The 22,908-nt window shown below is 35.9% G+C and overlaps 1 protein-coding gene across 1 annotated transcript; it reads right to left on the reverse strand.

Annotated features, from left to right (window-relative positions):
- Positions 1 to 968: 968 nt before the first annotated feature.
- Positions 969 to 21,296, reverse strand: LOC128997185 (RNA polymerase II subunit A C-terminal domain phosphatase). The gene is made up of 10 exons (XM_054422782.1): positions 20,975 to 21,296; positions 19,365 to 19,524; positions 10,725 to 10,850; positions 10,057 to 10,301; positions 8,878 to 9,074; positions 7,560 to 8,194; positions 6,016 to 6,204; positions 5,403 to 5,669; positions 4,214 to 4,394; positions 969 to 2,269 (listed from the first exon to the last, which is right to left on the reverse strand). The coding sequence occupies exons 1-10, from the start codon at positions 21,193 to 21,195 to the stop codon at positions 2,016 to 2,018; spliced, it is 2,475 nt and encodes an 824-aa protein (XP_054278757.1). The 5' UTR covers positions 21,196 to 21,296; the 3' UTR covers positions 969 to 2,015.
- Between the last annotated feature and the right edge of the window lie 1,612 nt (positions 21,297 to 22,908).

The following is a 22,908-nucleotide window of genomic DNA, read 5'->3' on the forward strand; positions in this document are numbered from 1 at the left end:
TTATGTGCAATAACACACAGGAAGTAGAAAACTTGTAACAAGTTGAAGGAATAAAACATAAATATTACAAACAAGAGCAAATTATTTTTACATATCATACAATTAACTTAGCTTAAGACATAAGTAACAAACTTTGTACCAATATGTTCAATTGATCATATATAAGTTACTAACGTAAGTGATAAGCGTTCATTGTTAGACCTATCAAACAAACATATAAGCCTAATTTTGGCTTTGATATCTCAGCCTAAATGCAAAAATATTCTGACAATTTTTAACTAAAGTTACGGTACCTAAATATTGAATAATAGGAAAACGGTCATCTTAATCTACAAGAACTACCAATAACTATATACAATGTTTCTTACTGAAAGGATATATTTTATCAGACAATATTTTTTGTAAGAAAGGACAAAGTGTTGAAACAAAAAAGCCTGAGCCTTTGATATTTGATTAGCCAGACTAAACAAAAAATTACTTAGGTACCCACAGTAAACTAAACAATGAAGTATTTTCTTACAATATACATATTTTACAATGCTTTACAACAAACTTAAAGGAAACATTTTTTACAGTTTATTATCTGCACTAAGAATACAAGAATAAAGTGCAGTTAAGTACTGACTTACGTAATATTTAACAAAATAGACCCTTATATGTCATTTTACTTTGATACATATTAAAAAAATACATTTATCAAATAAGCTCCAATCTCAAATATAAAAGGAACCCTTGATTAAAATACAGTAGTGTGATCTACTGAAAATACTGACAAGGGCATAACGAGACAGTAGAAAGATTACATTGGATAAAAGGAATTATATTTCAAATACTTTTTTTCAATATTTCATGTAAACTTCATCAGGCTTACAAAGAATAAAAAAAATGCATGTTGATAAAACACTTAATTTTGAACTTAAAATTTTTGATTTTTTTTCAAACAATATAATTACTATCTTATTGATACAATGACTTAATTTTTATCCTGTGATTGAAAAATACATAGCTTATTATCAAATAGTTAGCATTTTCAGAAATAATACCGAACACTTTCATACTAAAAATTATATTATAATATTTAACTTTATCAGTTTAATTATACCATGAAACAATAAAATTATCACAATGCTAACTAAAATTGTTGGCTTTTGCTACCTTATTGCTTTAAAAATTGTAATCCCACTCAAAACACTTAGAAAAACATAATAATTCTACAAGAGTTTTATTTAATAAATTATATCTAAATGTAATTTACATTAACTTTCAGTTTTAAAACCCACGAGAGCAATTTTAAAATAAATTTAAGAACATCAGTAGCAGCAAAGTTATTAACAGTAACTAAAACTTCTCTGTTATAAAAAGTATTTACGAGAAGAGAAAACAAAAAAATTCACAATGTTCCTAGAATCTTAAAACTGCTAAATCTATGAATTTTTAAAACAATCATTTATCATGACAATTCAAACTATTAACGCTAATTTTAAGAATTTAAACGTTGCTTAACTAAACAAAATTAACCTTAAAGCAAAATATTTAACATTCAGTTATTTAATAAGCTTGTAACAAAATAAAATTACTGATAAATCAGTTGACATCTAGAATGCATTCCTACGTAAAAAGGCAAAACAATAAGTAAAAACCGTTTACAAAAATTTGAGAGTATTTAATCCTATTTGAAAGTGATTAGTCCTACACATTGTACAACACTAAACTGAATCATGGATAAAAAGTAGTTGCACAGTAATTTGTTACGATCAAATAGTTGCTACCCTTAACTCAACTCTAGAGGTACATAAGTATCACAGTGGGGCAGGTTCTCAAGAGTTCTTTCCCTTCCCAGAGTTTCTCGTGCTCCTGATCTTCCCCACTCCAGAAAAATGGACATCCTGGAAATTCCCTGTACTCTGCACTTTCCTTCGGAAACTACTGGTGCTCCAGACTTGGTCCAAAATAAACAGTGTTCCAAACTTCTTTTCAGAAACTGCCTGTACTTTGAACTTCCCTCTCTCCAGAATTCACTCCCCTTCCAGGAACTCTCGCTCTAATGCGGCCCCCATCATGTTCCAGTCTTTATCGCTGATTTCATCTAGAGCATCTTCACTTCCGGCCGAGTTCTCCTCGCTCCCCAAATCCTCGACGTCACTCGGCAGTTCTTCTCCCCGTCGGAATATATCCGCCAAAGATTCGTTATCAGATGATTCTCTTGCCTTTTCCTCCTCTTCGTCCTCTAACTTCTGTTTCTTTCCCCAGCCTTTGGGCACAATTGAACCTAAAATGGAAGTTATATCTTTATAACAATAACTTGTACTATTATTAACACTAGTGTACCTGTTGCTCGGATTCGAGCAATTACTAAGTATTACAGGCGTTATTTTAAACGAATAACAGTCATAATTTCTGATAACTTTAAAGATTCGACTCAAAGATTATGGAAATACTCAAGATGTGCATAACTCAGATCGATATAATAATCAACATTTTTTGTAAATATCTTATCATTTTTCAAAAGCTGATCTTGTTTTCAGTGTTTTCTACAAATAGCCTTACTCATAGCCGCATTAGGTTGTCCATAATAACGATTATAGATTCTTAAAAAAACATTTCTATTTCTTCTCCTTGGTGGTGTTCTATGACTTTTCTATGTTTCCATAGTTTTCAAATCGGCTCTTTCAATGTTCACTAAGAAATGCAGCACAGTGTTAATTCGGTTTTCTTTTTAGTATATCAAACCATCCAGGCTCTCTCGCTTTTTTCCATTGTAATATTTACGCCAACCCACATTCAAATAGTAAATATTTCATTTCAACCAAGTCAGTAAATGTTTGTAGCAAACTGTTAAATTAGCAAACTTGTTGACTGTTTATACAATTAATTAACATATGTTCTTCTTCTCACTTTTAATTTCTGTCAATAGCTGGAGTTTCATAACAATGTTTGTTTCCCATGTTAATCTTATGGAGAAATACAAAACTTTAAAGGGCCCCAGGGCCTCACTTTCTATTTATTTCCCTATAAAGAAAGTTTCCTGCACAACTTCACGTTACGCTCTTTCCAATGACACCCAAAACATGTCAATCGGTTCAATAGTTTTGGAGGAGTAATTGTCACAAAAAACCTGCTTGCGTATTAAATAAGTAAAAAATAAGAGCGTATTAAATAAGATATAGATATTTCTGTATTTAAGAATACATTGAGGAATAAGGAATGGACACACAGCTAACCTAACCAACAGAAGAAGTCCAGGTAGTTGACAGCAAAAAAAGCTTACAACACAACTAATTACTTATGAAGAAACCTCCTTGTAGGGGAAGAATATCAAATCAATTGTCATTTAAAAAAATAGTTGTTTAGCCTCCGGATTACTGTATTATACTTAAAATGGTTTACAATACCTGCATATAGTAATCCTTTGTTGCTGATTTAGGCAACTAGTTTCAGTTCTTGTTTTGAACCATCTTCAGGCCTCAAGGTGTCAAGTGATCACATCTGTTAACGACCTTCGAATGAATTGATCACTTGACACCTTGAGGCCTGAAGATGGTTCAAAACAAGAAACGAAACTAGTTGCCTAAATCAGCAACAAAGGATTACTATATGCAGGTATTGTAAACCATTTTAAGTAAATCAATTGTATTGTGAACTGTTTGTGTGAATCAACTGCCCGGAATTCTTTACTTGGGTGAGTTAGTTGTGAATTGATTTCTTCTTTCTTCATGTATTTCTAAGCCAAGTGCTCTTTCCTCCAAAAAACAATACTATTATGTATTAATATACCATTACATTACTGCTATAAAACAAGTGACAATTACAATATTACTTATGTGGTTGATAAAGGAGGGTTCATGTGGACCAATTTAAGTCTTAAAATTCCTCACTGAATCAGAACTGGTGTGTAACGGTGAATAATCTTATCCAGGGAGTTATCCGGTTTTGTGTTTCAAAAGCCAACCAAACGTAGCCATTGAGAAAATTCTTTCTTGGAAGGAAATATGCTAAGCGGGCAATATAGGACCAAGGGATGCCAGCACCATCAGATCAACTGGACCTGTGTTGAACGGAATTAAGAAGTGGTTGGTTTTCAACTGACCATTGGGGATACTAAGAACAATAAAGTATACATCAAAGGCTAGGAAAAAAGCTGTTGTTTTTACGTGGCAAATACTATGTTCATAGAAAACCTTACATATTTTTACAGCCAAGACAAGAATCCTACCTGAGATAGAATTATCGGAGCTAGATGAGTCCTCGTCCTTGTATCCTTCCAAGGACTTTTTCCTCTTCCTCGCCACTCTTTCTCTCACCGTGTCCTTTTTTGTTTCTTTCTCTCCTTCTCCATCACTGTCTGACTCGTCATTACACATGTCTTCTACCTCGGCGTCCATGTCTGCTATGTCCTAGACGAGAGGACAAATTTCAACATTTTAGGCTACATTCTTCTACCTTAACTTAGTAACCTACCTTAATAAGTACCTTAAGTACCTTAAGTAGTACCTTAAGTAGTAAGTACCTTAATCTAGGACTGGGATCGTGGCGTCGTCCTGCAATCTAGCTACTTGGAGGTAACAAATTTTGGATATTTATAAGCATGGATACGATACTCCCCGGTGTGGATTAATGTCAAATTATTTTTAATACACAGTATACTTTAAACAATTTGAACAACTGATTGAAGAGAGTTTTAAGTTTAAAGCGACGATTTTACAGGAATGCAGGAAAAATAGGAAGGAAAGCACAAGAAGATGAAGAGTCAAAACGCTTGATTGGCAACAAAGATTGAAATCAAGTAGCAAGAGAAGTGAAACTTAGTATACCACAATCCTTTCTCCATAAATTATGGTATAGCAGGAGAAAGTAATGAAAAATAAATCAAATAAATAATTACTCAGTTTGTAATTTTAATTATTGTTTGTAATTGTTGACGCTTGAACTATTTTCAAAGAATATGTCTAAAGAAATATTGTCTATTGTCTATTGTCTAGAGACAAAGTCTACCAGTGTAACATTTAAGACAGAGCCAATATTCTCGATGTCGCCATGACAAAAGAGAGCAAACCAGTGCTTGTCTTGTCCTGAATATGTTTAATGCTCCATCTCAACCAGTCAAGATCCTTTCTATTAGGCAGTTTAAAACAAGAGTCGGGAATTGGTTTAAGTCTTTATTCTGTTGAAGAATATTAAAAGAAATCCTTCACCAACCTATAAGAGCTCCTTGCTGGCGTGCCAATAGAAAAAAGTTACTGTAGGCTACTTTATTTTGTTTAACCAACTTTGAACGTAAATAAATAGTGTAAATATACATATGTGAAAATGAAATTGTCATGATTGAGGGCTTACAATCAAGGATTTGGCAATAGTAATAGTTACGTCCCACCGCAGTGTCTCAGCATACCACACTATCTCACCTCCGAGCTGAACGTCATCAGAGGGTTGATGGTGTCCATGAAGCGGCCGGAGGCGCTGCGCTGCCGTGGCGCGGGTGTATGTGGGATATGCGGAGGGGAGCAGTGTGAAGGGGGTTGTCTCGTGCCCCCCTTTTCTCCCCCCACTGGAAACAACGCCTCTTCCACTCTCTCCCACCTCTCGGCACACGACCACAGCCAATCAGGCGACACCAGTTTGAAATCAGGCGGCACCATTTTGAGTTGCTTGAATTTGCGAGCGGCATTCACCTACATAGCAATTTCAGTGTTTCATCATTTTAAAAAATAAAGGAATCATTTTAAATCTGTCTACAGATAGATACAGTAGGTTCTCTCATATCGATCAGCTAACGATTTAGACTGATGAACCAACCTATTTAAAAACTCTATAATACGTAATTGATAACTGATAAGTCTAGTCAAAACTAGTGTTTAAGCCTCAAACAAAGATGGAGGTATTACAATTTTTTTCATTGCAGAATATTGTAGATATAAACAACACCCACAATACACAACACCCACAATACACAACACTTGGCATGATAAACCGAGGACCATTAAAACTTATAATAATAATAACCATTATAGTTATTACCTTTGCTGTCCCTGTTCTCACAGCCACCAAGTGTGTGCAGTCTTTGGTCAGGTCTTGCACTACTTCCGCTCCTAGACCCACAGCGATGTTGTACGCTCGACTCTGCTCTAGGCTGTGATTGGTTGGCACTAACCCACTGAACGCCAGCTTTGTTCCTGTCAGCACTTCCTTCTTCACTCCTGGAATTACCTGAAATTACATTAAAAATTGTACAATTTACTGTTGTCTATAATTATTGTCCTTGTTTATGAGCCGTAATGAATAGTTTAAAGATTCACCTTTAAATACTCAGCCAAGTGTGTATTAGTCACATAAACATAATCTTATCTATTAACTGTAATTTATAATTTTTAAGTGATATCAGTTTGTGATTAATTTTTTATTGTTAGGCTATTATTTTGAACAAATATATGTAAGTGGCTTGTTTAATTAGTTGAATATGATTACGCTTGTTACTTTACTTACAGTTTTTCAAATTTATGAATTAAGACTGAAGACTAAATAAGAAGGACAAAAGTGCACTCCTTGAGACAGAAATGAACTGCTGTGTATTTTAACCCGAATATAAGTGAAGGACCAATGTAAAATGGAGTGAGATGATACGTGTAGCTTTGTTTCTGATAGGGATGGACGAGTTTGGATTTTTAGTTCGAGACGAGACGAAATTTTTTATTTCTCATAAAATTTTGAGACGAGATCGAGACGAGATTTCTCTTCTCATACACAACGGGAAATGCACGTTCAAAATTTTTACCTGATTTTGTAACATTGTTAGATGACTGTTTAAATACAAAAATAATGATAATAGGCAAGAATATTTACAATCTTTTATTAAATAACATCAGCATATAACATTTTTTTATTAATCACGCCTAACTTATTAAAAATGCCTACGATTAGGAAACATGGTGAAATCAGTTAGGATAGAGTTCAACTTATCCTAAAATAAAATAAATTATAAAATAAAAGCAATATTCATTTTTATAAAAGAGTTACTTGTTTTGACTTTTTTATAGTAATAAAACATTCCTCACACTGCTTACACTTAACAAAACTTCTCAAATGTTATTAAAGTAATATTATTAAAATAATTAAAGTAATATTTACATTAAAAGAATTAATTAAATAAGAACGCCTTCGCAAAGGAAACGCAACTACAACACGCTCCTGTATTGCGGGTATTGCATTGACTTTCTGCAGGCGTTTTAATTTTTTTTTTTTTTTTTTTTTAATTCTCGTCTCGATAAAAATCTCAGCCAAAAAGAAATCTCGTCTCGTGTAACGAGATTGAAAATTTCCCGAAATGTCGAGACTTGACCATCCCTAGTTTCTGAATAAACTGAGTTTTATTACTTTCTAACCAGGACCATTAAAAGCCGAAAGATCAAGAACAGCTGGGTCCAGTTTCAATCAATAAGCTACTGGCTTTTCTTCACATTAAAAACACATCTTACTAGTTTCTAGGCGAACAATACATTTACCCAGGTATACAAAGGTTATAAGGTTACCAATATCCTAACATTCCTAACGATAAAATACTTTACCTTTTTCAAATCTCTGTCTCCTTCCCGTTTTCCATCAACAATTTCATAAAAGAACGTATGGATTTTCCTCAGTATTTCTTCCAGGTACATAAGATAGTCATCGGCTTCTTCAATCTCTATGTAGTCGTTTACCAATTTCGCATGCTCTACAACCTTTATTTCACCATTTGCTTCTTTTGTTGGTTTATTTTTCTTTTCTTCCTCAGCATTTGACTTTTTGTTACTCTGTACTCCAGCAACCTTTTCTCCATCAATGTCTTTCTCTTCTATATCAATTGAATTTTCCTTCCCTTCCTTACTTTTGCTCTCTTTAACATCAAGGTTGTTCCCAGTACTCTCCACTTTGATTTCGTCCTTGTTTATCTCGTTTGCTCCACTTTTTTCTTCACTGTCATTCTCTTTGTTGTCATCAGTTGTTGAAGATACTTCATTGCACATACTTGTTGCTTCACTTTTATCCTCACACCCCTTTTGTTCCTCTCCACATGAGATTTTCCCAGGTTTTTCTGGTGTGTTTTGTTTACTGCGGGACCTTAACTCGCCTTCTTCCAACTCGCTTTCACTTGAATCTTCCTTTCTTTTATTCTTTTTCTTGCCTTTATCAGGATCCGGTTCTTTAGGCCTGATGGACGTGCCTGAAAAAAGCAATATTATTTCAAAACATTACAAGTAGTTTTTAGCTTAATATTATTACAATTTTTATTTTAACCATGCATGACTTCTATTCCTATTGCAGTTACCTACACAACTGTTGACTAGCACGCCTAACCAGCAAATGAAGGCCTATTAAAAACTATTACAATAATTGATAAAAATCTCCTGATATCCATAGATGGTGATTTCAACGATGTAGGATAAGACGTGGGAGACTAATAACATACCACTGATCTGGAGACATTGTTAAAAATCAACAAAAGGTAACAGTGGCCAATAGTACAATCCAACAACCGTGAAAGCTTTGAATTCAATTAATGGATTTTTTTTCAATTTTGCAAATTCTGGCCTTTGACTCATTGCTAGTTTCAAGGTTTACCACCCAATATCTCAAAATTTTTCCAGACCACAGATATTCTCGACTTTTTCAACCCCACCAATTGTCTTTGAACCATTACATATTGATGCTATCTAACAAAAGGTAACATTGTATTGTGACAAGAGATTGGAGTGTTCCCTAGCAAGAACGTAGAAAATTGCCAATGGCATTGAAAGCACAATAAAGTCCTGCCAGCAAATCGGTATGGCTAAAATCAATGTCTACATTTGCGGCTATCTTTGGGTGGTTTCCACTGGCAAGCGTTGAAGAGCAAACTCCACCAACCTTGAGCAAAATGAGAGAAGTCGAATCCCTCTTTTTCATCATTCTCGTCCTTGGTAAGACCCGGGGGTGCGTGGATGTCTCCGGTGTGACGGAAGAAGTGATACGGCTTCACGTGGATCAGGTTGGGGGAGAAGTTCCACACATCCTCTCTGTCATCGATGATGCAAACCAGCTCGTCGCCGCACGGGAACAGAGCCCTGCAAGCATGAGAGCTGTGATTAAATTGAATAAGAATACAGTAGAACCCCTGAGATCCAACCTCGGTTTTATCATTCCTCGGAATACTCGGCCACTTCTCGGAAGGCAAAACCAAAAAGGTTTTTCTCACAACTTGCTGGCGCAGTAGCCTAGTTGCTAGCACTATTATTCTCAAACACTTGTGCAATTTGTCTGTTCGTTTACGTTTTACTGTGCTCACTAATTTGAGCAAGTAGGCCTAACATCTAAACAATTGGTTAATTATTTCCAGTGTTTGTAGTAGGATACAGGACAGTATTTATCAATTATTATCAATTATTTAAGATGGGGACGCCACTTTGTGCGTATTTTAACCCAAATATGAGTGAAGGATGAGTGTACGATGAGTGGCGCAATCTTTTAGTCTTATTAGTGACTAAGACCAATATATTCTTTAGACACAGCTGTTAATTAATAGACCATACAGCTAATGGCAACTAAGGGACCTACAGTTTATAGTGGAATCCGAACTACTGCAGATAGTCGTAGTACTCACTAGTGCGGACGTTAATCCACACCAGGGAGTATTGCATCCAAGAGTGCTTGCCTAAAAATATCAACAATCCAAAATAAGTAATTATTTTGTTAGACAGGAATTGGGATTGGACAGTAGGCTTATAAAAAAAATCATAACTGAAAAGAGATGGCCTTTAGGAGTTACGGTAACATATTTAATGATTTAGGGTATGCATTATAGGATTTTAATATTAGTTTACAATAATATCAAATTAATAGCCTAAAAATTATTACAAAACATTTTTATCATGACACCATATTTAATTTTTTTATCTAGCTTTAGCGGGGGGTGAGGCCTTACCACTGGAGCCAACATTGGCTGGTAGCAATATAAGTTCAAATTATGGATAAAGATCTACGTCCATTCAAGTAAAAACCCATAGTATAACAGTGTACAACAACTCTTAAAAATAAACAAGTACTTACTTCAAGTTGGCCTTTTTTGAGTTTGGGTTGAAGCATTCATCACGAGACAATATTCGGTGAGAGAAAAACTTGCCATCCGGATCCAGAAAGTGAGCTATCATATGGGCGTAGTTGCGAGCTCCAAACGTACAGATGTGTAACTCGTACAACTGACTGACTTTGGCCAGGAACTGGTGAGTTCCGGGTCTGAAGCGTGTGTGATACCACGGTGAGCGTGGACCGTACAGTTGAAAGTGGTATACATCCTGTAAAGGAAGATTAGTAAAAAAATAAGTAGATTGTTAAATAGAAATTTACAACAATGATACATTTCTTCATTAAGTAACTTAATTATTTCTTTTTGCGCTACTAGTGGGCAAAGTGGTATTTTTTTAACACCGAGAAATTTTATCAAGTTTAAAAAAGACACTTTAAACTTGAGTTTCACATCATATTTTGTCTACAGTTTCTGGTGTGTAACCACTTAAAACAATGAATATGTGCTCAACAAAAAATAATCCTAGGAATAATACACTACAACCGTACAAACCAACTCTCTTGCTATTTTCACCCATGGATTGAAAACCAACTAACACACGACGGAGAGTAGGCTTACATACAACAGCTTAATGGTTTTAAGTAGGAGAAAATTCAATATGTGCTTCAAAACTGTAATTAACTTACTTTACCTTTAAATTATTAGGAATGTTATCATTAGTTGTGTGAATCAATGTCTGGTCCAAATCCACTAACAGAACAAGTTTTCTGTCTTTTAGAAGTCTCTCTTCATCAGCTTTCCCCAAAATCTGAGCTTGCTGAAAAAATTCAAAGATAAGCAAATATGTACGTAATTTTAAAGTTAGAAGGTAGGTACCGTACCGTAGTTAGTTTATCCTAAACAGCGGCCAAGAGCAAATCCATACAGTAGTTGTTAAGGGGGGGGAATTACTATGTCATTTAAGATAGTGTCAAGAGCCAAAACAACAGTTTGACAGCATTGACTATTGGATACTAAAAGTTAGTTATTCCATCTATATGGCTATCAGCTGTCGCAAATTTTTTATTACGAATAAACGTAGTTGTGTGAGCCAGAATCAGAGTGTGCTAGTGTCTTAAATTCTATTTTCTACCTTATTTTATGTTTCTCGCATAGTTTATGGGTCATAACAGTTGCTATAGCCCACAATGAGCCGTTCCATCAGTTTGACTCAATATAAAAGTTTGTGTATTTGACAGAAATTAGTAATTTACATCAGCACAATCTGTCGGTGGCTCACATCATCTACCACCATTTTGACCAAAAAAACTGGTGACAACTTTTAACAAGGGGATGGAATGTCTAGTTGTATTAATAGTCAACGGTGATAGCTAAGAAGTTGTGCGAACAGTTACTTACAGATTCTGAGAAAGAAATTCCTACTACTTTTTTAAATACTTTATTCTGGAATGGCAACCATAAAAATGTATTTTAAGCCAAGTAGTCAGATTTTATCAGGTTTATAGTCACGTGACCACGGTTTCATGTTAGACGGGTTTGTTTTGCTCTGTTGCCATTTTTCCGATTTTTCTTTAATACATAACATATTCAAGCAAATTTTCATTGTACTGTGTAGTCGATGGTTTCCCATTCTACTGTTATTATTGCCTGGACTTTCCTTTGCGTGAGTTTTTAATGTGAGAAGTTTTTTAATCATAACCTAGTTTCGTTCATCTAACATTTGGCTAATATTTAGTGAACCCATACCGGTCACACTACCCAACTTCCACGTCAACATTTGATTACCGAAGCGCCACTGTACAGAGGCCAGACGCCACCTATACAGGATACGCGCAACCACCCCTATCCTTGAGAACATAACAACGCTATCTAGGAGCGATTACGCAAGTTTGCTACGCCCGCAATATTAGTGATACTTTCCGCTTGACAGTTGAGTACTGCGTGAAGGTGTTCCAATTATGGAAGGCGCTATCCAAAACAATGTACTAAACTAAAACTAAATAATATAAATTAAATAAAATGAAAACAAGAAACGGAATGCGTTTTTTAAATGAAGGGACAAAAGAACTGTTAAATGGCTTAAAAACGAATATTATCAATGAAGAAGTAATAGATATCGCCATAGATCTTCATGCTCAGTTAAGAATACTGGCAGAGAAATATGAAGAGGAAGCTATTGCTGAAATTTTACCAAATTTAGTGATACTCTTAAATAAATATGACACTTGCTTAAATCAAAACCACGACCTTGTTAGCAACATACAAAACTTAACAGAAGACTTCAAACATTTGGAAAAACAATATCTTGAAGAGAAGGAGAAGAGAAAACTAGCTCTGGAAACGTCAATCAGCAACGAAGACCTTCTAGAAAATGAATTAAGTAATTATAAAGCTGAGGTGATAACACTACGGAAAATCAAATGCAGCTTAGAAGAGAAGCTACGTCGGAATGAGGACAGGGTTTCGCACGCCAGTACACAAACAGTTACGGTCGAGCTAATACCCGAGACACCTGGACGTAAAGCCATTAGTGAAGTTAACAATAATACAATTCACCACTCTTCAAACACAAAATGTTCACTGTGTAAAGCTACACAAGAAAACACTGACCAGTTAATGACAAATATTAATAGATTGAACGAGGATAGAGACTGTTTGCATAAAAAACTAAAGGAATTCGAACTCAGGTTGAGGGATAAACAAGATGAATATGACTATATATTAACTCGACTTGAAGAAGATGACATAAGGAAAACTCGTGACAATTCAAAACTAATTACTATAGAAAATACACCGACACCTTTACGCCGTCCCCTTGAAAAGAATTCGGCAGAGAACAAACAGGTGCGGCCAACTACGATTAAAATCCCATTAAAAAAGACCAAAACAAGTAAACCTAAGGTGTTAAAACGACTTGAAACAAATGAAAGGCGAATAGGAAGAAAAAACATGCAAGACAAACATTGGTATAAAATGACGGACACTGATATTAACACAGTACTCAAGACTCTACACCTGATACCGGACAATCTGTTACTGCTACCACCTGCGGTAAGCCACCTAATTAAAACCCAGGATGATTTAGAAGTCTTGAGAGAAACATGCAACGGCCTTAAACTGAATGAATATGACTTTGTTGCCTGTGTTGTAAATGGAAGGCAAAATGAAGCAGAGGAAGGAGGGGATCATTGGTCTCTCTTGGTTACTAATAAGCAAGAAAGTCAGAACAACCAGGATATCTCCTACCACTGGGACTCTGCGGGCGGTATAAACACCTCTGAAGCGAAGCGCTTGGCTGTAAAACTGAGCAACTTTATGTCCAACGGAGATGGCGATGTCGGTAATGGCAGCAACATAAGTAACGAGGTTCGTCTTGTGAATGTCCCGTGTCGACAGCAGAGCGGCGGAGTAGAGTGTGGTGCATATGCAGTGCATAACGCCGAACTAGTATGCTCCCTTGTGGCTAACAACTTGCCCCTGTTCGATAAGGATTTTTTCATGAGGGACTTCTCCGTTGATGATATTTATAGTAAAATTAGAACACCGGACTTGAGTTCCACTTTGGCCAATAATACACAAGAGATTACAAATAATAATAAAATTTTCTTAATAGGAGATAGTCACGCAAGGGATATGGCAGACAAACTGCAAAATATGGTGGGCAAGGATACTGATGTAACAGCGAGCTGCTACCCCGGAGCGAATATGTGCTTCGTGCTTGATCGTCTAGAAGATCAAATCCAGCGTCGGTTTGTAGCGGCTGGAGACTATGTGGTTATAGTTGGTGGCACCAACAACACCAGCCCCGCGCACTACGCACAGGTGATGGACCGCCTTCGTGGTATCAAATCTTCAACTCAGGCGACTATCATCCTTACTGAGCTACCTTACCTTCCCAATCTAACAAAATGTCAAACTGAACAAATATCCGATTGCAACAAACTACTTGCCACGTTATCATTACAGATTAATGTACCTTATCTATTTTTCTCACACGCCTTGCACTCTAAACATTTTACAAGGAACGGGTCACATTTAAATCATCATGGAAAACACATAGTGTGTGGAAAGATTTGTACATGGATGAAATATCTAATTAAAAGTGATACGAATTTGGGAAAAGACAAAAGTATTGCAACAAGTGCTTTAACCCGTCTGTCGCAACAGCAGCTGGACGTCGTTGACAATAAAACCTCTAACTTTCGATCGGCTAATATTGAGGTTGTAAATGGAAGGATGGAGAATGCCATAAAGAAGTTTAGAAGTGACAAATTTACAGCCTTTGTACACTGCATATCCTCAGATTTTGATGAGCCCCGACGGATGAGTGCTGGCGTTGCGGTGGCCTTTAAAAAATCGTTTGGCAAACCCTTAGTCTCACATCGCACCAACTCTCACCTTACCTGTCAAACCGAAGATGGATCAGTTGTATATGGCCTATTGACCAAAGCAAGGTACAACGGAAAACCTACGGTGAATGACTACAACACGGCTTTCCTACAGCTCGTAGAAGATTTTCAGAAGAGGAAATTGAAGCGGCTGATTTGTCCACCACTTGGATGTGTCCGTGACAATATTCCTCTACACACTTTCATATCGAATTTGATACAATTCCAAGAGTCTACGGCAGCTACAATCAAGATCATAACATATGAAGAGCGTTCTACGCGTTCGTTAAGAAATGGACTAGAATTTCTCGACTTTGTAAGCCAGATGAAGAATTTGATTCAGAAGAAAGCTGCTTACAAACCCCATAGTCAAGATGTTGATCTTTCTCCCATATTCTCTTCGTCCGAATTAAGCAGTGGATCCACACCAAGAACAGGGATGAGCACTAGCCAGAATTCGCCACAGTCGACAGTCCTACCTTCAAATGCAGCATCACATGGAAACTCTAGGGAAGCTGTGCCTGTGGACCGTCACCGAGACCCAGCGAATCTTCAGAAAATAAGTGCCAGTGAAGTGCCTACGACCGCATCAGTGTCCAAGAATGTAAATGGGTCTCTGTCAGATATGTGTGTGCACGGTGTGGCGTCTGGAAATAATCATAATCATAGATTAAGTTATTCACTGCTCAGCCCGCTCATGCCAACTTTAAACTAAAGCACAATGACAAAAAAAGTAGTTTTGCTCCTCAGAACAACTTAAGATCTTTTAACTTAAACTACAAAAACAACGTAAAAACTAAAAATACAAAGCTATTTCCGGAAAACTGTGATGGTTTAAAGAGCAGCACAAAAACCAAAGTAAATTATAAAAAAGTTGACGATAAAATAAATAAAGGTGACAAATGTTTGAGATTTATGCATACCAATTTACAGTCCATCAGAAACAAAGTAGATGAGCTTGGTTTATTGTTGGATGAGTTTGCGTGTAGTGTGGTATTAGTTAACGAGCACTGGTGTTGTAATGAAGAGATAATGTTTTATACACCCCAAGGGTTTAAGCTGGCCGATGCTTATTGTAGAAATAATGATCCACACGGAGGCTCAGCAATTTTTATTCTCAAACATCTCAAATGTAACAAAATCGATGTATCTCACCTAACACAAGTAGGATTAATGGAAGCAGTTTGTATTGAGCTTATAGATTATAAGGTGGTAGTTATATCATTGTACAGAAATCCGAGTTCCGATGTTAATAGCTTCTTAAGTTTACTAGATGCTTTACTTGATTATGTGTGTAAGAAAAAAACTAATTATCGATTGATTTTGGGGGGTGACTTCAACATTGATATACTTAAAGAGAATGTTACCAGTAATATGTTTCTCAATATACTTAAGTCATTCAATTTGTACTGTATAAATAGGGAGCCTACCAGAAACCTGAGTTGTCTAGATAACATAGCCACTAATTGTCATAAATCTCAATTTAAACAAGGAATTTGGCCCCATACTATTTCCGATCACTCAATTATTTGGTTTGAATTAATAATACAAAATCCCCTAAAATGCAAGTTAGATGAAATTTCCTATAGAAATCTAAAACAGATCAATTTGTTTGCAAGCTCTTTGGCCAACACTGAATGGGATGAATTGTTTTGTACTCATGATGTAAACCTTGCGTTTAAATTATTTCTGGATAAACTCCTTTTATTGTATAATTTTTATTGCCCTAGAATAACAAAAAAATGTGTACCGGGAAGTCAAAGAGTCTCAAAGCCGTGGTTTGATAGCAGTTTGAAAGAACAGAGAAACACTGTAATTTTATTAAATGACTTGTTAAAAATACCCAAGTATAGAAACGATAAGTTGAAAGCATTTTATCTTAATTTTAAGAAACGATACAGGTCAGCTATCATTAAGGCTAAAATCAAATACAACGACAGTTTTGTCAGTAATGCGCCAAATAAATGCGCTGCCGCTTGGCGGCTCATAAAATTTGAATCCAACATTAACAAAACACAGAAGCTCGAGTCCCCAATTTCAGCCCAAGAGTTTAATGATCACTTCATTAAGATCGGTAGAAGAGTGGCCGAAAAAGTTAATTCATCCAATTGCAATAGTGACTTTGTCAACTTTCTTCAAAAAGTAAAGCCGGTGACCAAAGAGTTCCACCTTCAGCCAATAGATAACCGGTCATTGCTATCAATTGTAAGATTATTAAAAACCTCCCGATCCGAAGATATATTTGGTTTGTCAAATAATGTCGTAAAGGAAATCATCCCTTTCATTTTAGAACCATTAGTCTATCTCACAAACTTGTCTATTTTTTCAGGTACATTTCCCCATAGCCTAAAATTTTCCAAAACACACCCAATTCATAAAAAGGGAGACAGAACAGTTATTGATAATTTTAGGCCAATTTCTATAATTCCAATCTTTTCAAAGATAATTGAACATCATGTGAAATCTCAACTCTACAGTCATCTTGATAAGCACGAAATTCTGAGCCCAGCTCAATTTGGTTTCAGACCTGGTCTTTCAACAATACAGGCAGTTGACAAATTAATTTCTGAGGTATTAAAATCTTTTGAAGACAAAAAATATCTTAACGTAGCTTTAATGGATCTCAGTAAAGCTTTCGATAGTACATCACACCAAATTATTTTGCATAAATTAAAATTTTATGGAGTCCAAAAAAATGAGCTAAATTTCTTCAATACTTATCTATGTGGCAGATTCCAACAAGTGGTTGTTGGGCAGGACTCATCTGAGTTTGAGGAAATTCTAGCGGGAGTCCCTCAAGGGTCAGTGTTAGGGCCTATTCTGTTTCTCTTAATGATTAACGACTTACCTAGTAACCTATCTTGCCAATCACTCTTATATGCCGATGATACCACTTTATTTTCCGCAAGTTGTAGTTTTACTGAGTCTGAAGCCACAGTCAACAACGCAATTACTTTGTCTTCTAATTGGTTTAATGCAAACTCTCTTACCTTAAATCATGATAAAACTGAGCGGATTTGCTTTTCGCTAAAACACTTAGAAGGTTCAAATATCCCGTCAACAGTGAAACTTTTAGGCATACATTTGGATGCAAAGCTTACCTGGCAACACCACACTACGCATGTTGTCTCTAAGATCTCCCGAGTCTGCTTTTTGTTGAGAAGACTTAAGAGTTGCGTCTCGGATAATATGCTCATTACTGCTTATTATAGTTTCTTCCACTCTCATCTTCTGTATGGAAACATTCTGTGGGGTAATAGCGCTGGAGCCAGAAAGGTTTTCTCATGGCAGAAAAAAGCACTGAGAATAATTTTTGAAATACCACGCAGAACGACCAGCAAACCTTTTTTTAGCAAACACAGAATAATGACTCTACCGTGTATATTTATTTTTCAAAATTTGCTATTTGTTAAAGAAAATCTTTCATCATTCCCAAAACGTAATGAATTTCACAGTTATAATACTAGAACAAGTAACCACCTAGATATTCCGATAGTAAGATTATCAAAATCAACTAATAGTCACAAATTCCTCCAAATACAGCTCTTTAATAAGCTACCTGTATCGTTTCAAGAGCTTAGCTTTAATAAATTTAAAAATAAATTGGCTGTTTGGCTTCTTGACAGAAGTTTTTTTTCAGTAAAAGAATTTTTAGAATACCAAATACCTAATATATAGTTCATTGTTTTTTCCCTTTTCAATTCATGCTGTAACTTATTTTCTTTCAACACAATTGACCTAATCCATAGAAAGTTTGTATTTATTTTGACGTTGTCTATTGTACTTTTGTTTGTATTTAATGACAATAAAGATATTCTTATTCTTCTTATTCTTATTCTTATTCTTAAGTATGAATGGAGATGAATGTAGAATGAGTGGCACGATCTTGTAGTCTTGTCAGTGACTAAGGCTGACAAATTCCTTAGACACAGATGTTAATTAATAGCCCTCCATACAGCCAATGGCAACTAAGGGACCTACAGTTTGAGTTTATAGTAGAATCTGAACCACATTTTTACCTTGTGAAAGACAAATTGGTCTAATTTATGAGGATAGTACTGTGAATATTAGTAGTACTCACTAGTACGGACCTTAATCGACACCAGGGAGTATCGAAATCACAGTGAATGCCTATAAATATCCACAATTTGTGACCTCGAAGTGGCTGCATTACTGGACAATGCACCGTCCCAGTCGTACCTTCATAATTTTTAGAAGCAATTATTTAGATTCTTAATGAAATGCAAACAGATCAGTGGCGATTCTAGGACCTTGTCAATGGGGGGCTACTGGGGGCTTTGGGGGGTGAGGAACAAAAGGAGGTGGTCTGAGATTTCCCTTTATTTTTTCAGAAGAACTAGGCTATATCCAAAAACATCCATTGTGTTTTTGGGACAAAATATATGTTAAAATTTATTTTTCCAGGGTCCAATAGGGGAAAGCCCATGTAGCCCCTCCCCCTAGAAACGTAACTGAAACAGATGGTAAACTTTAGACAGCTCTTTAGACAGGCAACACAAAAAATAACTCTGTACAATACAGTAGACTCCCTCTTCTCCGGACACCTTTTAACCGGACATCACTATCAGTTTAACCGGACATCACTATCAGTTTAACCGGACTACACTTGGCGGAAATTACATCTCTTTAACCGGACAATTTTTATCAGCACATCGATTTAACTGGACTAGATCGCCAGGAAGTGGGCAGTACTAAAACAACTGTTTTTGTGCAAAAGATTTGAGACCAATTATCACGTAGGCTATCTAAATACAATGCTCTCCTAAATTTAAGTCAAATACTGTATACAGTACGGTATGCATTTAAACGGTCCATTTTAATGACTTTTTGGGGACCCGTTATTCGGATTGGCCTCGGTCCCGAGGAGTCCGGATCAGAGAGAGTCTACTGTATTGAGTAACCTAAAATATATCTCAACTAACCTCCTCGCTGACTTTAAGATCAGGCACGCTATGTACCATCGGCACTGATGCTTGTGACCTGACAATATCCTCTCTGCGAAGATCCGCTCCACACTCAGCACAAAGATCGTTCATGACTGTAGGATGGGAACATCCTAGTTCCAGCTCAACTAATGGAGCTCTGGAAATGTAAATAGAATGGCATTAACTTAGTTGAGTAAGTTATAACCTCTCAATTCAAGTATTATTTGCGTCCAGGCCATAGAGATGCTTGTGATGGTAAAGTGATTGCTAAGATGGTGTAAGATAGAAGGATGCCAAAGGATGAACTTTTGTTTTAATGGGGTACCTACAATTGTTTAGGCCTACCTATAGGCTTAGTAAGCTTTCAATAACAGTTAAATATTACCAGTGGAATTAAGGTAAATTAACCTCTTTACCATGATTAGGCCTATGGTGAAGAGAGGTTAAAATTTAACTTAATTTCGCCTTGTGACTCATCCTTAGAGAAGGAATCGTTCCAGTGACGAGTTTTATGGCGGAATAAAGGTAAATTAGCCTCTCTTGCCTATAACGGGAGGAAGTGACTCGAGACTAACTTACACCAAAATTAAATTACTGTACAATATGTTATCGGATAAAACATTTGTACAATACCTATCTATATTCTATATCACATTGAATATAACTTAACTTTGATTTCACTCAAAATAAGTTAAATAGGTACCTATCTATTCTAAATTAGGCTGAACTTAGGTTTTTCAAGAATATTTTTTTCACTGCAGCCCTGTAAAATGTAGGCCTATACAAACAAGTAGGCTAGTTAACTTATTATTTTGCCCAAGAGATAACTTAGTAAATCTTTTACAAGGGCGTCGATTTGTATTCGCATCCTATTTTCATGAGTTTAAGTTGGGTAGACTTCCGTATCTGTTGTCAAAAACAACCGAATGAAAATATCTATCGATACATTGTTTGGTTAGTTAACTTAGGTTAGGCTAGGTTAATCTGATTTAACTAACCAAACGATATATCGAATGAAACCATTGAACAATCGGTATTTTCATTTGGTTGTTTTTGACAACATATAAGTACGGAAGTCTACCCGCTAAGTCAACATTAAAAGGGGTAACTTATATTTTAATCGGGGTTTTAATCGATCGATATATCGAATTAAACAATCAAATGATCAATATTACTCATTCGGTTATTTGTGCCAACAGATATGGAAGTCAATAGTCTCTTAATCAATAGTTAAGTGAGTTTAGGCCTAGGCTAAGTTAAAACTTGTATCGAAGAAATATTTCATCCGATAATAACTTATGTCAAAGGTTCTCAGCAGAACTGTACCAAGGCCTAGTTAACTTAGTCAGCAATTTTTTTTTTCTCAGTGGTTAGGCCTACAACATTTAAGTTATATAGCTTAAGTTAGGCTAACTTAAATAAAGTTAGCTAGCCTAAATTATGCCTTTACTTGGTAAGATAATTTTCTTTGAAAGGGCTTTTTGCCGTTAGTATTTTGCTCGGCTATGGCAAAAATTCGAGGGATCATTAAAACTAGCCTAGCTTATAAACTACAACGGAATGTGATAAGTATCGCAAGACATTCAAATTTCCCGCTTTCAGCTTACCCTCCATCCACAAGTTCCCCTTCCTTGACCAACAATTTGCGAACAGTTCCAACCGCTGTAGCCTTTAATTTCTTCAATTCGGAACTTCCGTCGTTTGATTTTACATCGTAATGCAATAGTACACGTCCGTCGTACACAATTGTCCCTTCTTCTACCTTCCATTTCAAAATTTTTGCAGAATTTTGGCTCGGAAGAGAAATGACTACACTCTTGGCGCCCATATTGACCACGAACTAATTTCCTAAGCTTTGTGGTTCGAGGTCTCGGATTGGTCCAGAGTCTGAAAATGAAATTTACCGGCCAATGAGATGCCAGATTCTAAAATTCACTTTTCTGGTGGTTATTGATCGATTGCTGAATGCTGACTGACCGAGAATCAGAACAACGCTTGTTTTTGTTTAATGTTTAGTTGTTTACAATAATTTTAACTTCTTCTAGTGTGCCTGTGCTGTGCCACGCCACGATTTAAAAATTCTCAGTTCCTTCCTTATCTATGTACTGTACTCTCATTCGATTCTAATAAAGTTAACCTTATTTCTCTTCGACCTATCATAGCACATAGCCTAACTATTTTTGAGGTTGGCAAGGCAAATGTTAATGTTACCATTATGTTACGCATCTGACACTACTAATTAATTACTGTATGTGTCTATGCAATGCAATGCAGGCATAGCATAAAAGTGCTGATGAATCTAAAATCCTCTCGCTCTCGTCCAATAAGCAAAAAACACGATTTGATTTAACTTGAAAAGGGCTAGGAGAGACTGTAATAATTACAGTTATAATAACAATTATTACAATTACAATTATATTATTATTACAATTATAATTATTACAATTATTGTAATAATTAATTTAACAGCACTCTCCCTTTCACTGGCCCTAGATAAGACAGTAGTTCATCAAAGTAACCTTCAAATCAAAACATTATGACTTCTTACTCAATTTTAACCTAAGTTAGGCCTATAATAATTTTGTTTACATGTTTTTAAATTTTGGGTTAAAATGCCTCTAAACCAAAAGAGTTATGCCAGAATATGTAGAATAATTTATTTTACTGTATGATTACAGTATAACACCTATGAATCCCTAAACATCCTTAGTAAGCCTATTATCAATTTAAACTTTATATTTTGTGTTAGACCAAGGCCCCACTAGCTTTTTCTAGTGGGGCCTTGGTTAGACCTGACCAAAGGGGTTAGCACCATAAAGATGTGGGATTTCTCTCCGCTCTGTGGAGTTTTGTTTAGTGATCAAGGTGTAGGACAAAAGGTGTTTAGTTTTCGCAGCGGCTGCACTTTACTTTAGGTCCTACACTCATTCGAATGAAAATATCAATTATTCGATTGTTTCATTTAATATATCGTTTGGTTAGTTAGGTTAACTTTACCTAACTAACCAAACGATATATCGAATGAAACAATCGATTAATCCCGATATATCAATCGAATGAGTGTAGGACCTAAAGTAAAGTGCAGCCCCGGTGGACATTTTCTTTTAGAAGTTCAACACAGAAGCTTACTGATAATAACTTAACTGTAAGAATACCGGTACTCAGGTCTTTAAAAGAGGGCCTACAATTTTTGGTGCATATTCAGCTGACATTGACATGATTCTTACAGCTTGTTTTCTGGAGAAGTAAAACAAAGCATGGTAGGCCTACATTAGTTATCAAGTAGCCTACCGATTGAAGATTCCTTTGGAGGCAAATTGACCAGGATAGTCATGTACGCGTACATACCCTATCAATGTGTGAATTCAGCTCAGTTTGGGATCCACCCAGAACCCTCACCGCCTGATCCCTGAGCGGATTCCCAGTGCAGAGCAATGACTGAGTCTTATCTGTATTTTTAGGCAGTTTAATGTGAACCAGATTTTGGTCAGCTCCAAAAGATGATTAGCTTTAATGTGTAGTTGCTCAACGTCGCTTCCTC

Source organism: Macrosteles quadrilineatus, unplaced genomic scaffold, assembly GCF_028750875.1.
Source record: "Macrosteles quadrilineatus isolate MER2022 unplaced genomic scaffold, UCM_ALF_1.0 Scaffold_6__1_contigs__length_79288215, whole genome shotgun sequence".
Classification (NCBI taxonomy): Eukaryota; Metazoa; Arthropoda; class Insecta; order Hemiptera; family Cicadellidae; genus Macrosteles; species Macrosteles quadrilineatus.

What these genes read in the sequence shown, in the direction of transcription:
- LOC128997185 (XM_054422782.1), bottom strand. Translation starts at nt 21,195, where the DNA reads ATGGGCGCCAAGAGTGTAGTCATTTCTCTTCCGAGCCAAAATTCTGCA. An exon ending in ATCTTAAAGTCAGCGAGGAG is followed by an intron (nt 10,851 to 19,364) that starts GTTAGTTGAGAT and finishes GAATTTTTTCAG; the next exon opens with CAAGCTCAGATTTTGGGGAA. An exon ending in TGAGAACAGGGACAGCAAAG is followed by an intron (nt 5,670 to 6,015) that starts GTAATAACTATA and finishes ATTGCTATGTAG; the next exon opens with GTGAATGCCGCTCGCAAATT.